At 44.6% G+C, this 12443-nt stretch overlaps 2 protein-coding genes across 2 annotated transcripts; both read right to left on the bottom strand.

The window, feature by feature from the left end:
* Positions 1 to 447: 447 nt before the first annotated feature.
* On the bottom strand, positions 448 to 3946 carry LOC139385481 (extracellular calcium-sensing receptor-like). The gene is made up of 6 exons (XM_071130553.1): positions 3783 to 3946; positions 3187 to 3487; positions 2301 to 3089; positions 1859 to 2086; positions 1503 to 1626; positions 448 to 1364 (listed from the first exon to the last, which is right to left on the bottom strand). Exons 1-6 carry the CDS (start codon positions 3944 to 3946, stop codon positions 448 to 450), a joined length of 2523 nt encoding a protein of 840 aa, XP_070986654.1.
* Positions 3947 to 8226: 4280 nt separating this feature from the next.
* LOC139385676 (extracellular calcium-sensing receptor-like) lies at positions 8227 to 11882 on the bottom strand. The gene is made up of 6 exons (XM_071130939.1): positions 11665 to 11882; positions 11067 to 11367; positions 10181 to 10969; positions 9635 to 9862; positions 9279 to 9402; positions 8227 to 9140 (listed from the first exon to the last, which is right to left on the bottom strand). Exons 1-6 carry the CDS (start codon positions 11880 to 11882, stop codon positions 8227 to 8229), a joined length of 2574 nt encoding a protein of 857 aa, XP_070987040.1.
* Positions 11883 to 12443: the final 561 nt, after the last annotated feature.

Below are 12443 nucleotides of genomic sequence, written 5' to 3' on the forward strand. Positions count from 1 at the left end.
GTAACTCTGTGTTGTTGTCTGTGTCGCACTGCTTTGCATTATCTAGGCCAGGTCGCATTTGTAAATGAGCACTTCATCTCAACTAGCCTACCTGGTTAAATAAAGGTGAAATAAATAAAATAAGATATATGCCCCAACTCAGAAACAGTTGTGGCTTCCTAAAAGTCATATGATCATTGTGAGGTTTTCTGCAGTTTTCATAGTCAAACTGTAGCAGGCTCTCTCCATCCTGACTTGATTTGAACCCTTCCCCTTTCAAGTAACACTTCATTGCACAGTGTTTCCAGGCTCTATTTTTTGGTATCAATTGAGCCTGGGGATGAGGTTAAGCCAAGACTGACTTAGATATGATGTGACTGTGTTTATTATAGAAGGACTTTGAATAAGCCAATGGTCAGTATTCATCCTAAAGGGCTTTGGTTGACGCCTTTCCCAAAATATGTTTCTTTAATATCGTGTATCATTGGATGTCTTCCCCATCATATGTTTCTTGGTGTTTTGCTCTGGCCTCAGCAATATGATGAAACATTTAGGAGCAAAAATGCAGAAAAGTAAACCAAAACTGGAGGCCAGAATAGCAAATATCTCCACAGCTACTGTGAACTTCCCAGGAGAGCTGACATAAGCTGGGAGAAAGGTTATCCAGACTGCACAGAATATGAGCATGCTGAAGGTGATGAATTTGGCCTCGTTGAAGTTATCAGGCAGCTTTCGAGCCAGAAAAGCCAGCACAAAGCACAAGACAGCCAGGAGTCCTATATACCCCAACACAGCCCAGAAACCAATAGCAGAACCCACATCACACTCTAGAATGACCTTTTCCTTATAGGTCTTCATGTTCTTGTAGGGGAAAGGAGGGGAGACTGTTAACCAAAGTACACAGATCAGGACCTGTATGAGGGTGAAAGCCAGAACACTGAGTCTCTGCTGTGGAGGACCAAACCATTTCATGATATTACTGCCTGGAAGTGTAGCCCTGAAGGCCATCAACACCACTATTGTTTTCCCCAGAACACAAGAGATGCAGAGGACAAAGGTTATCCCAAACGCTGTGTGACGCAGCATACAGGACCACTCAGAGGGCCGGCCAATGAAAGTAAGAGAACACAGAAAACACAGAGTCAAGAAGAAGAGCAGCAGGAAGCTCAGCTCAGAGTTGTTGGCTCTGACGATGGGGGTGTCCTTATGAATTGAAAACACCACAGCTACCAGAGTAGTAACACCGGACCCCAGTAAGGAGAAAAACACCAGAACTATGCCCATCATTTCTTCATAGGAGAGGAATTCAACTGGTTTCAACACACAGAGGTCCCTTTTTTCATTGGACCAATACTCCAAGTCACATTGATAACAGCCGTTAGAATCTGTAAAAGGATTAGAACGTCATTCCTTCCATGAATCAGTGTGTCACTGTATCATGTGTTTTTTGATATCTATTAGTCTTGTTGGGCATTGACAGAACTTCAAGTATTGAAGGTAGCCCTAAATGCATTATATATTACCTGTGATATTACTGATCTCTCCCTCCGCACATGGTACACAGTCATAACAGCATACAGGCTTTCCTTTCTGCACAGCCTTACGAGTGCCTGTGGGACAGCTCTCACTGCACACTGATGCAGGTGCCTGTAGAGAAATACAAGATGTCTGAATATTGGTGTATTTTATGTAAATAAACGTGCAGAAATGTTTTAATGTCACTACTTATGGAAGTTATATTACCAATGCAAAAGAAGAGAATTGAGATAGACTATGTGGATTATGTAAATATTATAGAATGCATGTTTTACATTTGCAGTGGTTTGAGGTTTGCATGTGCTATGCTTTTGCAACATATTCAACATGTATTTAGTCCTACCTCTGCCTGGCCCCCTGCCCAGACCAGTTTTCCCTTGTTGAAGGTAATGCGCTGTTCAGGGGGCATCGAGGAATCATACAGCCCCACAACATGGAACTGCAGGGTCCCATCCTCCTCCTGCTGCCAGTTCACTAGGTCGTAGCACGCCACCACATCTCCGTTATCATCAAACCAAATCTCCTCTCCTGTCTTTACTCTAAACCTCACCTCCTTCAGGTACTGTAACACCTGCTCAACAACATGGGGAGAGGGAGAGGGAGAGAGACACAGAGAGAGAGAGAGAGAGAGAGAGAGAGAGAGAGAGACAGAGAAAGAGACAGAGAAAGAGACACACAGAGAGACACAGAGAGCCACAGAGAGGGAAACACGCAGGGAGAGACAGAGAGTGGAATGATACATAAGATATGATATTTATGTTTTGTCGTATCTGGAGCTTGCTCACCTGCTGTGGTGTGTAGACTGGTCTTTTGCCGCTGTCTGTGTCATTCTTTAAGTCTGTCAGTAGATTGTGCAGAGCGTGTGCAATCGCATAAACAGCTGTGTATACTTTATTGGGTATTCTCAGCTCTGACATGTCAGTGTATTGGTTGTTCAGCTTTGCTAAGCTCTCTGCTCCTGTGCACAGCCTGCTGCTGCCCCCCTCGAAGGAGCACTGGAACACAGTCTCCCAGAACTCCATGAGCAGGGTGTTGTCTGGCACCTGGGAGGGGTGCACCTTGTCTAGGAACTGCTCCAGACCATCCAGCCTGGCATTCCTGATGGCAAAGCCAACCGCTCCCCTCAGGAAGCCGTAGGCCTTGTTATCCGCCAGCAGTCTGGCTGTGATCCAGGCCTCGCTGCCCACCCACTGCAGCCCTGGGTCTCCCTCCAGGGCCATCTCATTCATCAGGGGGACGATGTCCCCCAAGCCCACGAACAGTACCACCACCCTGGCTGTGGCCCTCCGGATGACCTTGACGACTTCCAGGAGCTTCTCTCTGGGGTCTGTGCGGTGGATGGACTCTTGGTACTCTACACAGACACCTTCATGCCACGCTGCCTCCATGAATGTGGCCATGCCGTTGTTTCCATAGTCATTGTTGCTGTTCACCACTCCCACCCAGTTCCATCCAAAGTGTTTGACCAGCTTTGCCAGGGCTCTGCTCTGGTAGAAGTCACTGGGGATGGTTCTGAAGAAGGAGGGGAACTTTTTTTTGTTACTCAGACAAGCACAGGTGGCAAAGTGGCTGATCTGTGTGGAAGAAACGGGAAGATTTGAATTGATCTTTCATACATAGCTGACATTGATGAAACTACCTCTAAAGAGCCACAACCAGAAGGTGTCTCACCACAGGGATGCTGAATGGTCCGACCAGGGATGATATTCCGATGGTGGATGTGGAGATTGACTCCCCAACAATACCCAACACGGCTGGAGATCTGGAACAGGAGGAAGGGTCTCCCAGGCTGTCCTCAGGCCCAGGGCTGTTCATCAGGGTCAGGGCTGAGTGGATGGCCAGAGGGGCAGAGCTACAGGAGTCATAGACCTGGTAACCCAGAGACAGCCCTGGGAGCAGATCACTGCTGTTGTTGATCTCCTCCAGGGCAAAGATCAGGGTCTGTGCAAACTGGAACTCACGTTGGTTGAAACTAGACAGCGGTAACAAACCAAAAATAAGCTAGTTGATGCCAGGAATCGCATATGCCACAATCACATATACCACCAAAACTGATATACTCTTTCGAGATGAGTTGAGTATTGTGTTTAGTATAACAGAAAAAATGTGTATACTTGTTTCGTCCCCCAAAAAATGCATAGATCATTTACAATCGTGTTATTAAGCACTGTGCCTAATTTCAGTGAGATACAAAAAGAAATCTATCCTGATGAGAAATATTCCCTAACAGCTAAAAGTTCCCACAAACAGTTTTTTTCAACACATACCTGATACAGGGTGTTTTCTCTGGTCTGGAGGTGAATGAATGGACCTTGAAGAGGGCATTCCTATGTAGAGGGAACACTGCCCCAATGTTGATGTCCCCCTCGGCAGACAGGAGAGGCAGAGCGGGTTGGCCCAGCAGAGAGCAGATTGGTGCAGGAGCAGCCATACCCCTGATCACCACAATAAACAGCCGGAGAACCACTCCTGTACTCAGTGCCATGCCAGCCTTCAGCAGGGCAGCTGTGTCTGTGAGGGCAGACAGAAGGGTTCCTCTTTTATAGAGGTGAAAGTGCCTCGTAAGACGCTGGAACTGCCCATACACTCCCTCTCAACGAGTGAGATGTGGTTCTAGTGTTTATTGTGTCCCCGGGGTACAGGATGAGAGAGGGAGGTGGGATAGTGACAGAGGCTGGGTTATGCTGCTAATTTGAGCAAGCAGTGGATAGATAAGTGCAGCCTCTGTCAGTATCCCAACTCCCTCTCTCATCATAGACAAGGTTTTTGTCTAGCTCATGGTTTGTCCCGGGTACGTAACCTGATGGTCGCAAATAAGGCCCTGAATGGTGAACCACTGATCCAGCTCTTTGTCTTTTGGTAATCCTAGGGACAAGCCCACACAGTGCTTTTAACATAGTGTTTTCAAACATATTTGACACACTTCAACAGACTGTACCAGTCAAACGTTTGGACACAACTACATATTCAAGGCTTTTTGTTTATTTTTAATATTTTCTACATTTTTGAATAATATTGAAGACATCAAAACTATGAAATTACACATACGGAATCATGTAGTAACCAAAAAAGGTGTTAAACAATATATTTTATATTTGAGGTTCTTCAAAGTAGCCAACCTTTGCCAGTTGTTTATTTGGCTCCTGAGAGGCGCAGCGGTCTAAGGCCCTGCGTTACAGAGCAGGAGGTGTCACTACAGTCCCTGGTTTGATTCCAGGCTATATCACATCTGGCTGTGATTGGGAGTCCCATTGGGCAATGAGTCCCATTGGGAGTCCCATTGGGCAATGCAAGAAGCTTGGATATGCATATAGATAGAAAGCACTCTAAAGTTTCCAAAACTGATACAATAATGTCTGTGAGTATAACAGACCTAATATGGCAAGCGAAAACCTGAGGACAATCCATCCAGAATTTAATTTTTTGAGCTCACCACTGAATACAATGGCTGGGAATGGGAATATAAAAGGAAGACCTCTCAGATTGCAGTTCCTAGGGCTTCCAATAGATGTCAACAGTCTTTAGAAAGAGTTTCAGTTGAAAAATTAGCTAGAATTTGAAGTATTAGTAATTGGCTCCCATTTTGGCTGTAGTGTTTGTTTCTGTCGCGTTCTGACCATAGTTCTTGTGTGTTTTCCTTGTTTTAGTGTTGGTCAGGACGTGAGCTGCGTGGGCATTCTATGTTGTGTGTCTGGTTTGTCTATTTCTATGTTTGGCCTGATATGGTTCTCAATCAGAGGCATTTGTTAGTCATTGTCTCTGATTGGGAACCATATTTAGGTAGCCTGTTTTGTGTTGGGATTTGTGGGTGGTTGTTTCCTGTCTTTGTGTTTTATGCACCAGTTAGGACTGTTTCGGTTTTCACGTTTATTGTTTTGTATCCTGTTCATGTTTGAGTTACCTTATTAAATTAACATGAACTCAAACAACGCTGCGTTTTGGTCGGCCTCTCCTTCCCAGGAAGAAAGCCGTTACAGTTGCGTGTTCCGGTGAGGGCGTGCACTTCGTTTTTTATCTCCGGCAATGGTCTCCGGTATTCTCTGTCTTAAATTGTATTGTTTATTGACATATTAGGGTACCTGATGATTGATTAGGAACATTGTTTGATATGTTTGGAAGAAGTTTATTGGTAACTTACGGGATTCATTTGTATGCATTTTGAATGATGGAAACCGGTGGATTACTGAGTCAAGCGCATCAATGAAACATACTTTTTTGAGATATAAAGAAGGACTTTATCGAACAAAAGGACCATTTGTTATGTACCTGGGTGTCACGCGCCTGCCATAGAGAGGCCAGGGTGTGACTAGGGTGGGCATTCTATGTCCTTTTTTCTATGTTTTGTATTTCTATGTCTTGGGCTGGTATGGTTCTCAATCTGGGACAGCTGTCTATTGTTGTCTCTAATTGAGAACAATACTTAGGTACCCTTTTCCCCCACCTGTTTTGTGGGAAGTTAACTTTTTTCAGGGCACAAAGCCCAAAGCTTCATGGTTTGGTTTTGTTCTTTGTTTTGTCGGCGTCATTTTTAATAAAAAGCAAATGTACGCTTACCATGCTGCACCTTGGTCCAGTCCTTTAGCCAGCTGTGACACTGGGTCCCTTGTGATTGCAACCAGATGAAGATCGTCAAAGGGAAGTGATTTCATTTATCTCTATTTCTGACTTTCATGACGCCTCTGCTTGGTTGGAAAATGTATGTTATGCTCTTGTGTGCGGGGCGCAGTTCTCAGAAAATCGCATGGTGTGCTTTCGCCATAAATGCTTTTTGAAATCTGATGAAATGAGGCTGGATTAACAAGAAGATAAGCTAATAAATTATGTATGACACTTCAGTTTTCATGAATGTTTAATATTCCGATTTCTGTCATTTGAATTTCGCGCGCTCTGCAATTTCACCGAGGTAGGACGCTAGCTTCCCAATGATCCGTAAGGAATTAACTGACTTGCTTAGAGTTAATTAGAGCTAGCTGTCCCACTAGAGGAACACAAGCCGACAACTTCCGGTGAATTTGGAGGGCTCGCAATTCAAATAAATATTCGTAATATTAAATATTAACGAACATACAAGTGTCTTACATCATTTAAAAGCGTAACTTCTTGTTAATCTAACTGCGTTGTCAGATTTCAATAAGGCTTTACAGCGAAAGATTCCATGCGATTGTCTGAAGACCATGCCCCACATCAACATATTTTTCAACCAGCACAGGTTTCACAAAATCACAAACATCGATTAAATAAAAATTACCATTCTAGCGTTTTCATTTATTTGTGTCTTTCTCTAGCGCTGTGAAAATTCAAGTAAGACTGGAGATCTAGAGATATTAGACAGCTGAATTGTTTATGACAACCACAGTAATATTACATGAAGGGTAGCCAATACATTACACCATACATGGAAAATACACATATATTCATTATAACACATTTCACTGAGGCCTTGCTATGTGTTGATGGTGGTATGAATGCCAAATGCCCATTGGTGTATATTGACACACATTGGGTTGTGGCCCACAGGCCTATGAGGAGAGGTTTAAGAAGTCAATGTTGTTTTTGATGAGATAGTAGACCATGCTTGTCCAGAGCAGGCCTTTGAGACAGAGGCACAGTAAGGGGCTTGTGTGTGGGCTCCTGATCTGGACCTGGACTGGAAGGAAGCAGTCACTGAGGGGTTCACTGAGGGGGTCACTGAGGGGGCCTGTGGAAGCACAGCAGGCTGTCAGTGGCTGCTGGGGTAGAGCAGTGAGAAACATAGCCTTGTCAAAATTATTGTCTTGACTTTCATAGATATGTAGATATGGCTGCTTGGCATAATGTGCTGTTGGATGTGTGTTCAGAACTTATTTAACATCCATGTACAGATCTTGTTTACCAGCCGGCTCTTTCTCTTTCGAACCGTCTCTTGCAATGTCTCATGAAGAGACCGGAATGGAGCCCATGGCAGGAGCGGATTTACATTGGCTGATATCTCAATCCTTCAACTTCCAACAAAACCCTTAGAACCTTCCCTCTGCAAACTAATTAGGCTAAACAAGGAAGTGAGATCACGTCTATCTCTCACATGAAAATGTCTTATTTTGCTCCTTTTGTACCCCAGTATCTCTACTTGCACACTCATCTTCTGCACATCTTATCACGCCAGTGTTTATATTCTATATTGTAATTATGTATCTACTATGGCCTATTTATTGCCTTACCTCCCTTATCCTACCTCATTTACAAACACTGTATTGTATTATTGACTCCATGTTTGTTTGTTCCATGTGTAACTCTGTGTTGTTGTTTGTGTCGCACTGCTTTGCTTTATCTAGGCCAGGTCGCATTTGTAAATGAGCACTTCATCTCAACTAGCCTACCTGGTTAAATAAAGGTGAAATAAATTAAATAAGAAATATGCCCAAACTCAGAATCAGTTGGGGCTTCCTAAAAGTCATATGATTATTGTGAGGTTTTCTGCAGTTTTCATAGTCAAACTGTAGCAGGCTCTCTCTATCCTTGATTTGAACCCTTCCCCTTTCAAGTAACACTTCATTGCACAGTGTTTCCAGGCTCTATTTTTTGGTATCAATTGAGCCTGGGGATGAGTTTAACCCATGACTGACTTAGATATGATGTGTCTGTGTTTATTATAGAAAGACTTTGAATAGGCCAATGGTCAGTTTTCATCCTAAAGGGCTTTGGTTGACGCCTTTCCCAAAATATGTTTCTTTATTATCGTGTATCATTGGATGTCTTCCCCATCATATGTTTCTTGGTGTTTTGCTCTGGCCTCAGCAATATGATGAAACATTTAGGAGCAAAAATGCAGAAAAGTAAACCAAAACTGGAGGCCAGAATAGCAAATATCTCCACAGCTACAGTGAACTTCCCAGGAGAACTGACATAAGCTGGGATAAAGGTGATCCAGACTGCACAGAATATGAGCATGCTGAAGGTGATGAATTTGGCCTCATTGAAGTTATCAGGCAGCTTTCGAGCCAGAAAAGCCAGCACAAAGCACAAGAGAGCTAGGAGTCCTATATACCCCAACACAGCCCAGAAACCAATAGCTGAACCCACATCACACTCTAGAATGACCTTTTCCTTATAGGTCTTCATGTTCTTGTAGGGGAAAGGAGGGGAGACTGTTAACCAAAGAACACAGATCAGGACCTGTATGAGAGTGAAAGCCAGAACACTGAGTCTCTGCTGTGTAGGACCAAACCATTTCATGATATTACTGGCTGGAAGTGTAGCCCTGAAGGCCATCAACACCACTATTGTTTTCCCCAGAACACAAGAGATGCAGAGGACGAAGGTGATCCCAAACGCTGTGTGACGCAGCATACAGGACCACTCAGAGGGCCGGCCAATGAAAGTAAGAGAACACAGAAAACACAGAGTCAAGAAGAAGAGCAGCAGGAAGCTCAGCTCAGAGTTGTTGGCCCTGACGATGGGGGTGTCCTTATGAATTGAAAACACAACAGCTACCAGAGTAGTAACACCGGACCCCAGTAAGGAGAAAAACACCAGAACTATGCCCATCATTTCTTCATAGGAGAGGAATTCAACTGGTTTCAACACACAGAGGTCCCTTTTTTCATTGGACCAATACTCCAAGTCACATCGATAGCAGCCGTTAGAATCTGTAAAAGGATTAGAACGTCATTCATTCCATGAATCAGTGTGTCACTTTGTCATGTGTTTTTTGATATATATTAGTCTTGTTGGGCATTGACAGAACTTCAAGTATTGAAGGTAGCCCTAAATGCATTATATATTACCTGTGATATTACTGATCTCTCCCTCCGCACATGGTACACAGTCATAACAGCATACAGGCTTTCCTTTCTGTACAGCCTTACGAGTGCCTGTGGGACAGCTCTCACTGCACACTGCTGCAGGTGCCTGTAGAGAAATACAAGATGTCTGAATATTGGTGTATTTTATATAAATAAACGTGCAGAAATGTTTTAATGTCACTACTTATGGAAGTGATATTACCAATGCAAAACAAGACAATTGAGAAAGACTATGTGGATTATGTAAATATTATAGAATGCATGTTTTACATTTGCAGTGGTTTGAGGTTTGCATGTGCTATGCTTTTGCAACATATTCAACATGTATTTAGTCCTACCTCTGCCTGGCCCCCTGCCCAGACCAGTTGTCCCTTGTTGAAGGTAATGCGCTGTTCAGGGGGCATCGAGGAATCATACAGCCCCACAGCATGAAACTGCAGGGTCCCATCCTCCTCCTGCTGCCAGTTCACTAGGTCGTAGAATGCCACCACATCTCCGTTATCATCAAACCAGATCTCCTCTCCTGTCTTTACTCTAAACCTCACCTCCTTTAGGTACTGTAGCACCTGCTCAACAACATGGGGAGAGGGAGAGAGAGAGAGGGAGAGGGAACGAGAGAGACACATACACAGAGAGACAGAGAGAGAGAGAGACAGGGGGAGACAGAGAGAGAGAGACACAGAGAGAGAGACAGAGAGAGACTTAGAAAGAGACAGAGAGAGAGAGAGCGAGAGAGAGAGAGAGACACAGAAAGAGATAGAGAGAGAAAGACAATGAGACAGAGAGACAGAGCGACACAGAGAGAGACACAGAGAGAGACACAGAGAGTGGGATGATTCATATGATATGTTATTTATGTTTTGTCGTATCTGAGGCTTGCTCACCTGCTGTGGTGTGTAGACTGGTCTTTTGCCGCTGTCTGTGTCATTCTTTAAGTCTGTCAGTAGATTGTGTAGAGCGTGTGCAATCGCATATACAGCTGTGTACACTTTGTTGGATATTCTCAGCTCTGACATGTCAGTGTATTGGTTCTTCAGCTTTGCTAAGCTCTCTTTTCCTGTGCACAGTGTGCTGCTGCCCCCCTCGAAGGAGCACTTGAACACAGTCTCCCAGAACTCCCTGAGCAGGGTGTTGTCTGGCGCCTGGAAGGGGTGCACCTTTTGTAGGAACCCCTCCAGACCATCCAGCCTGGCATTCCTGATGGCAAAGCCCACCGCCCCCCTCAGGAAGCCGTAGGATTTGTTCTCCGTCAGCAGTCTGGCTGTGATCCAGGCCTCGCTGCCCACCCACTGCAGCCCTGGGTCTCCCTCCAGGGCCATCTCATTCATCAGGGGGATGAGTTCCCCCAAGGTCAAGAACAGTACCACCACCCTGGCTGTGGCCCTCCGGATGACCTTGACGACTTCTAGGAGCTTCTCTCTGGGGTCTGTGCGGTGGATGGACTCTTGGTACTCTACACAGACCCCTTCATGCCACGATGCCTCCAAGAATGTGGCCATGCCGTTGTTTCCATAGTCATTGTTGCTGTTCACCACTCCCACCCAGTTCCATCCAAAGTGTTTGACCAGCTTTGCCAGGGCTCTGCTCTGGTAGAAGTCACTGGGGATGGTTCTGAAGAAGGAGGGGAACTTCTTTTTATTACTCAGACAAGCACAGGTGGCAAAGTGGCTGATCTGTGTGGAAGAAACGGGAAGATTTGAATTGATCTTTCATACATAGCTGACATTGATGAAACTACCTCTAAAGAGCCACAACCAGAAGGTGTCTCACCACAGGGATGTTGAATGGTCCGACCAGGGATGATATTCCAATGGTGGATGTGGAGCTTGACTCCCCAACAATACCCAACACGGCTGGAGATCTGGAACAGGAGGAAGGGTCTCCCAGGCTCTCCTCAGGCCCAGGGCTGTTCATCAGGGCCAGGGCTGAGTGGATGGCCAGGGGGGCATAGCTACAGGAGTCATAGACCTGGTAACCCAGAGACAGCCCTGGGAGCAGATCACTGCTGTTGTTGATCTCCTCCAGGGCAAAGATCAGGGTCTGTGCAAACTGGAACTCACGTGGGTCGAAACTGGACAGCGGAAACAAACCAAAAAATAAGTTAATTGAAGCCAGGAATCTCATATGCCACAATCACATATACCAGCAAAACTGATATATTCATTCGAGATGAGTTGAGTATTGTGTTTAGTATCACAGAAACAATTTGTATACTTGTTTTGTCCAAACAATAAATGCACAGATCATTTACAATAGTGTTATTAAGCACTGTGCCTAATTTCAGTGAGAGACACAAAAAAATCTATCCTGATGAGTAATATTCCCTATCAGCTAAAAGTACCCACAAACAGTTTTTTTCAACACATACCTGATACAGGGTGTTTTCTCTGGTCTGGAGGTGAATGAATGGACCTTGAAGAGGGCATTCCTATGTAGAGGGAACACTGCCCCAATGTTGATGTCCCCCTCGGCAGACAGGAGAGGCAGAGCGGGTTGGCCCAGCAGAGAGCAGACTGGGGCTGGAGCAGCTATACCCCTCATCACCAACACCAGCAGCCAGAGAACCACTCCTGTACTCAGTGCCATGCCAGCCTTCAGCAGGGCAGCTGTTTCTGACAGGGCAGACAGAAGGGTTCCTCTTTTATAGAGGTGAAAGTGCCCCATAAGACGCTGGAACTGCCCATACACTCCCTCTCAACGAGTGGGATGTGGTTCTAGTGTTTATTGTGTCCCCGGGGTACAGGATGAGAGAGGGAGGTGGGATAGTGACAGAGGCTGGGCTATGCTGCTGGATTTTCCATATTTTTTTTTTTGTATGACAATTTAAACTCATAGAACAATTCAATTTAATTTAAATCAAAAAAAATAAAATAATAATACCTGTCATTGTAAATACAGATTTATTATTAATAAATAAGGTACCCAAAGTACTGCCTGTTACTCAAGCCCAGAAGCTTGGATATGCATATAGATAGAAAGCACTCTAAAGTTTCCTAAACAGATAAAATAATGTCTGTGAGTATAACACAACTAATATGGCAAGCGAAAATTTGAGGACAATCCATCCAGAATTTTCATTTTCAGCTCACCACTGAATACAATGGCTGGGAATGGGAATATAAAAGGAAGACCTCTCAGATTGCAGTT

The sequence above is a fragment of the Oncorhynchus clarkii genome, chromosome 27, assembly GCF_045791955.1.
Source record: "Oncorhynchus clarkii lewisi isolate Uvic-CL-2024 chromosome 27, UVic_Ocla_1.0, whole genome shotgun sequence".
Taxonomy (NCBI): Eukaryota; Metazoa; Chordata; class Actinopteri; order Salmoniformes; family Salmonidae; genus Oncorhynchus; species Oncorhynchus clarkii.

What these genes read in the sequence shown, in the direction of transcription:
- LOC139385481 (XM_071130553.1), bottom strand. Translation starts at nt 3,946, where the DNA reads ATGGCTGCTCCTGCACCAATCTGCTCTCTGCTGGGCCAACCCGCTCTG. An exon ending in GACCATTCAGCATCCCTGTG is followed by an intron (nt 3,090 to 3,186) that starts GTGAGACACCTT and finishes TCTTCCACACAG; the next exon opens with ATCAGCCACTTTGCCACCTG. An exon ending in CAGTCTACACACCACAGCAG is followed by an intron (nt 2,087 to 2,300) that starts GTGAGCAAGCTC and finishes GTTGTTGAGCAG; the next exon opens with GTGTTACAGTACCTGAAGGA.
- LOC139385676 (XM_071130939.1), bottom strand. Translation starts at nt 11,882, where the DNA reads ATGGCACTGAGTACAGGAGTGGTTCTCTGGCTGCTGGTGTTGGTGATG. An exon ending in GAGAAAACACCCTGTATCAG is followed by an intron (nt 11,368 to 11,664) that starts GTATGTGTTGAA and finishes TCCGCTGTCCAG; the next exon opens with TTTCGACCCACGTGAGTTCC. An exon ending in GACCATTCAACATCCCTGTG is followed by an intron (nt 10,970 to 11,066) that starts GTGAGACACCTT and finishes TCTTCCACACAG; the next exon opens with ATCAGCCACTTTGCCACCTG.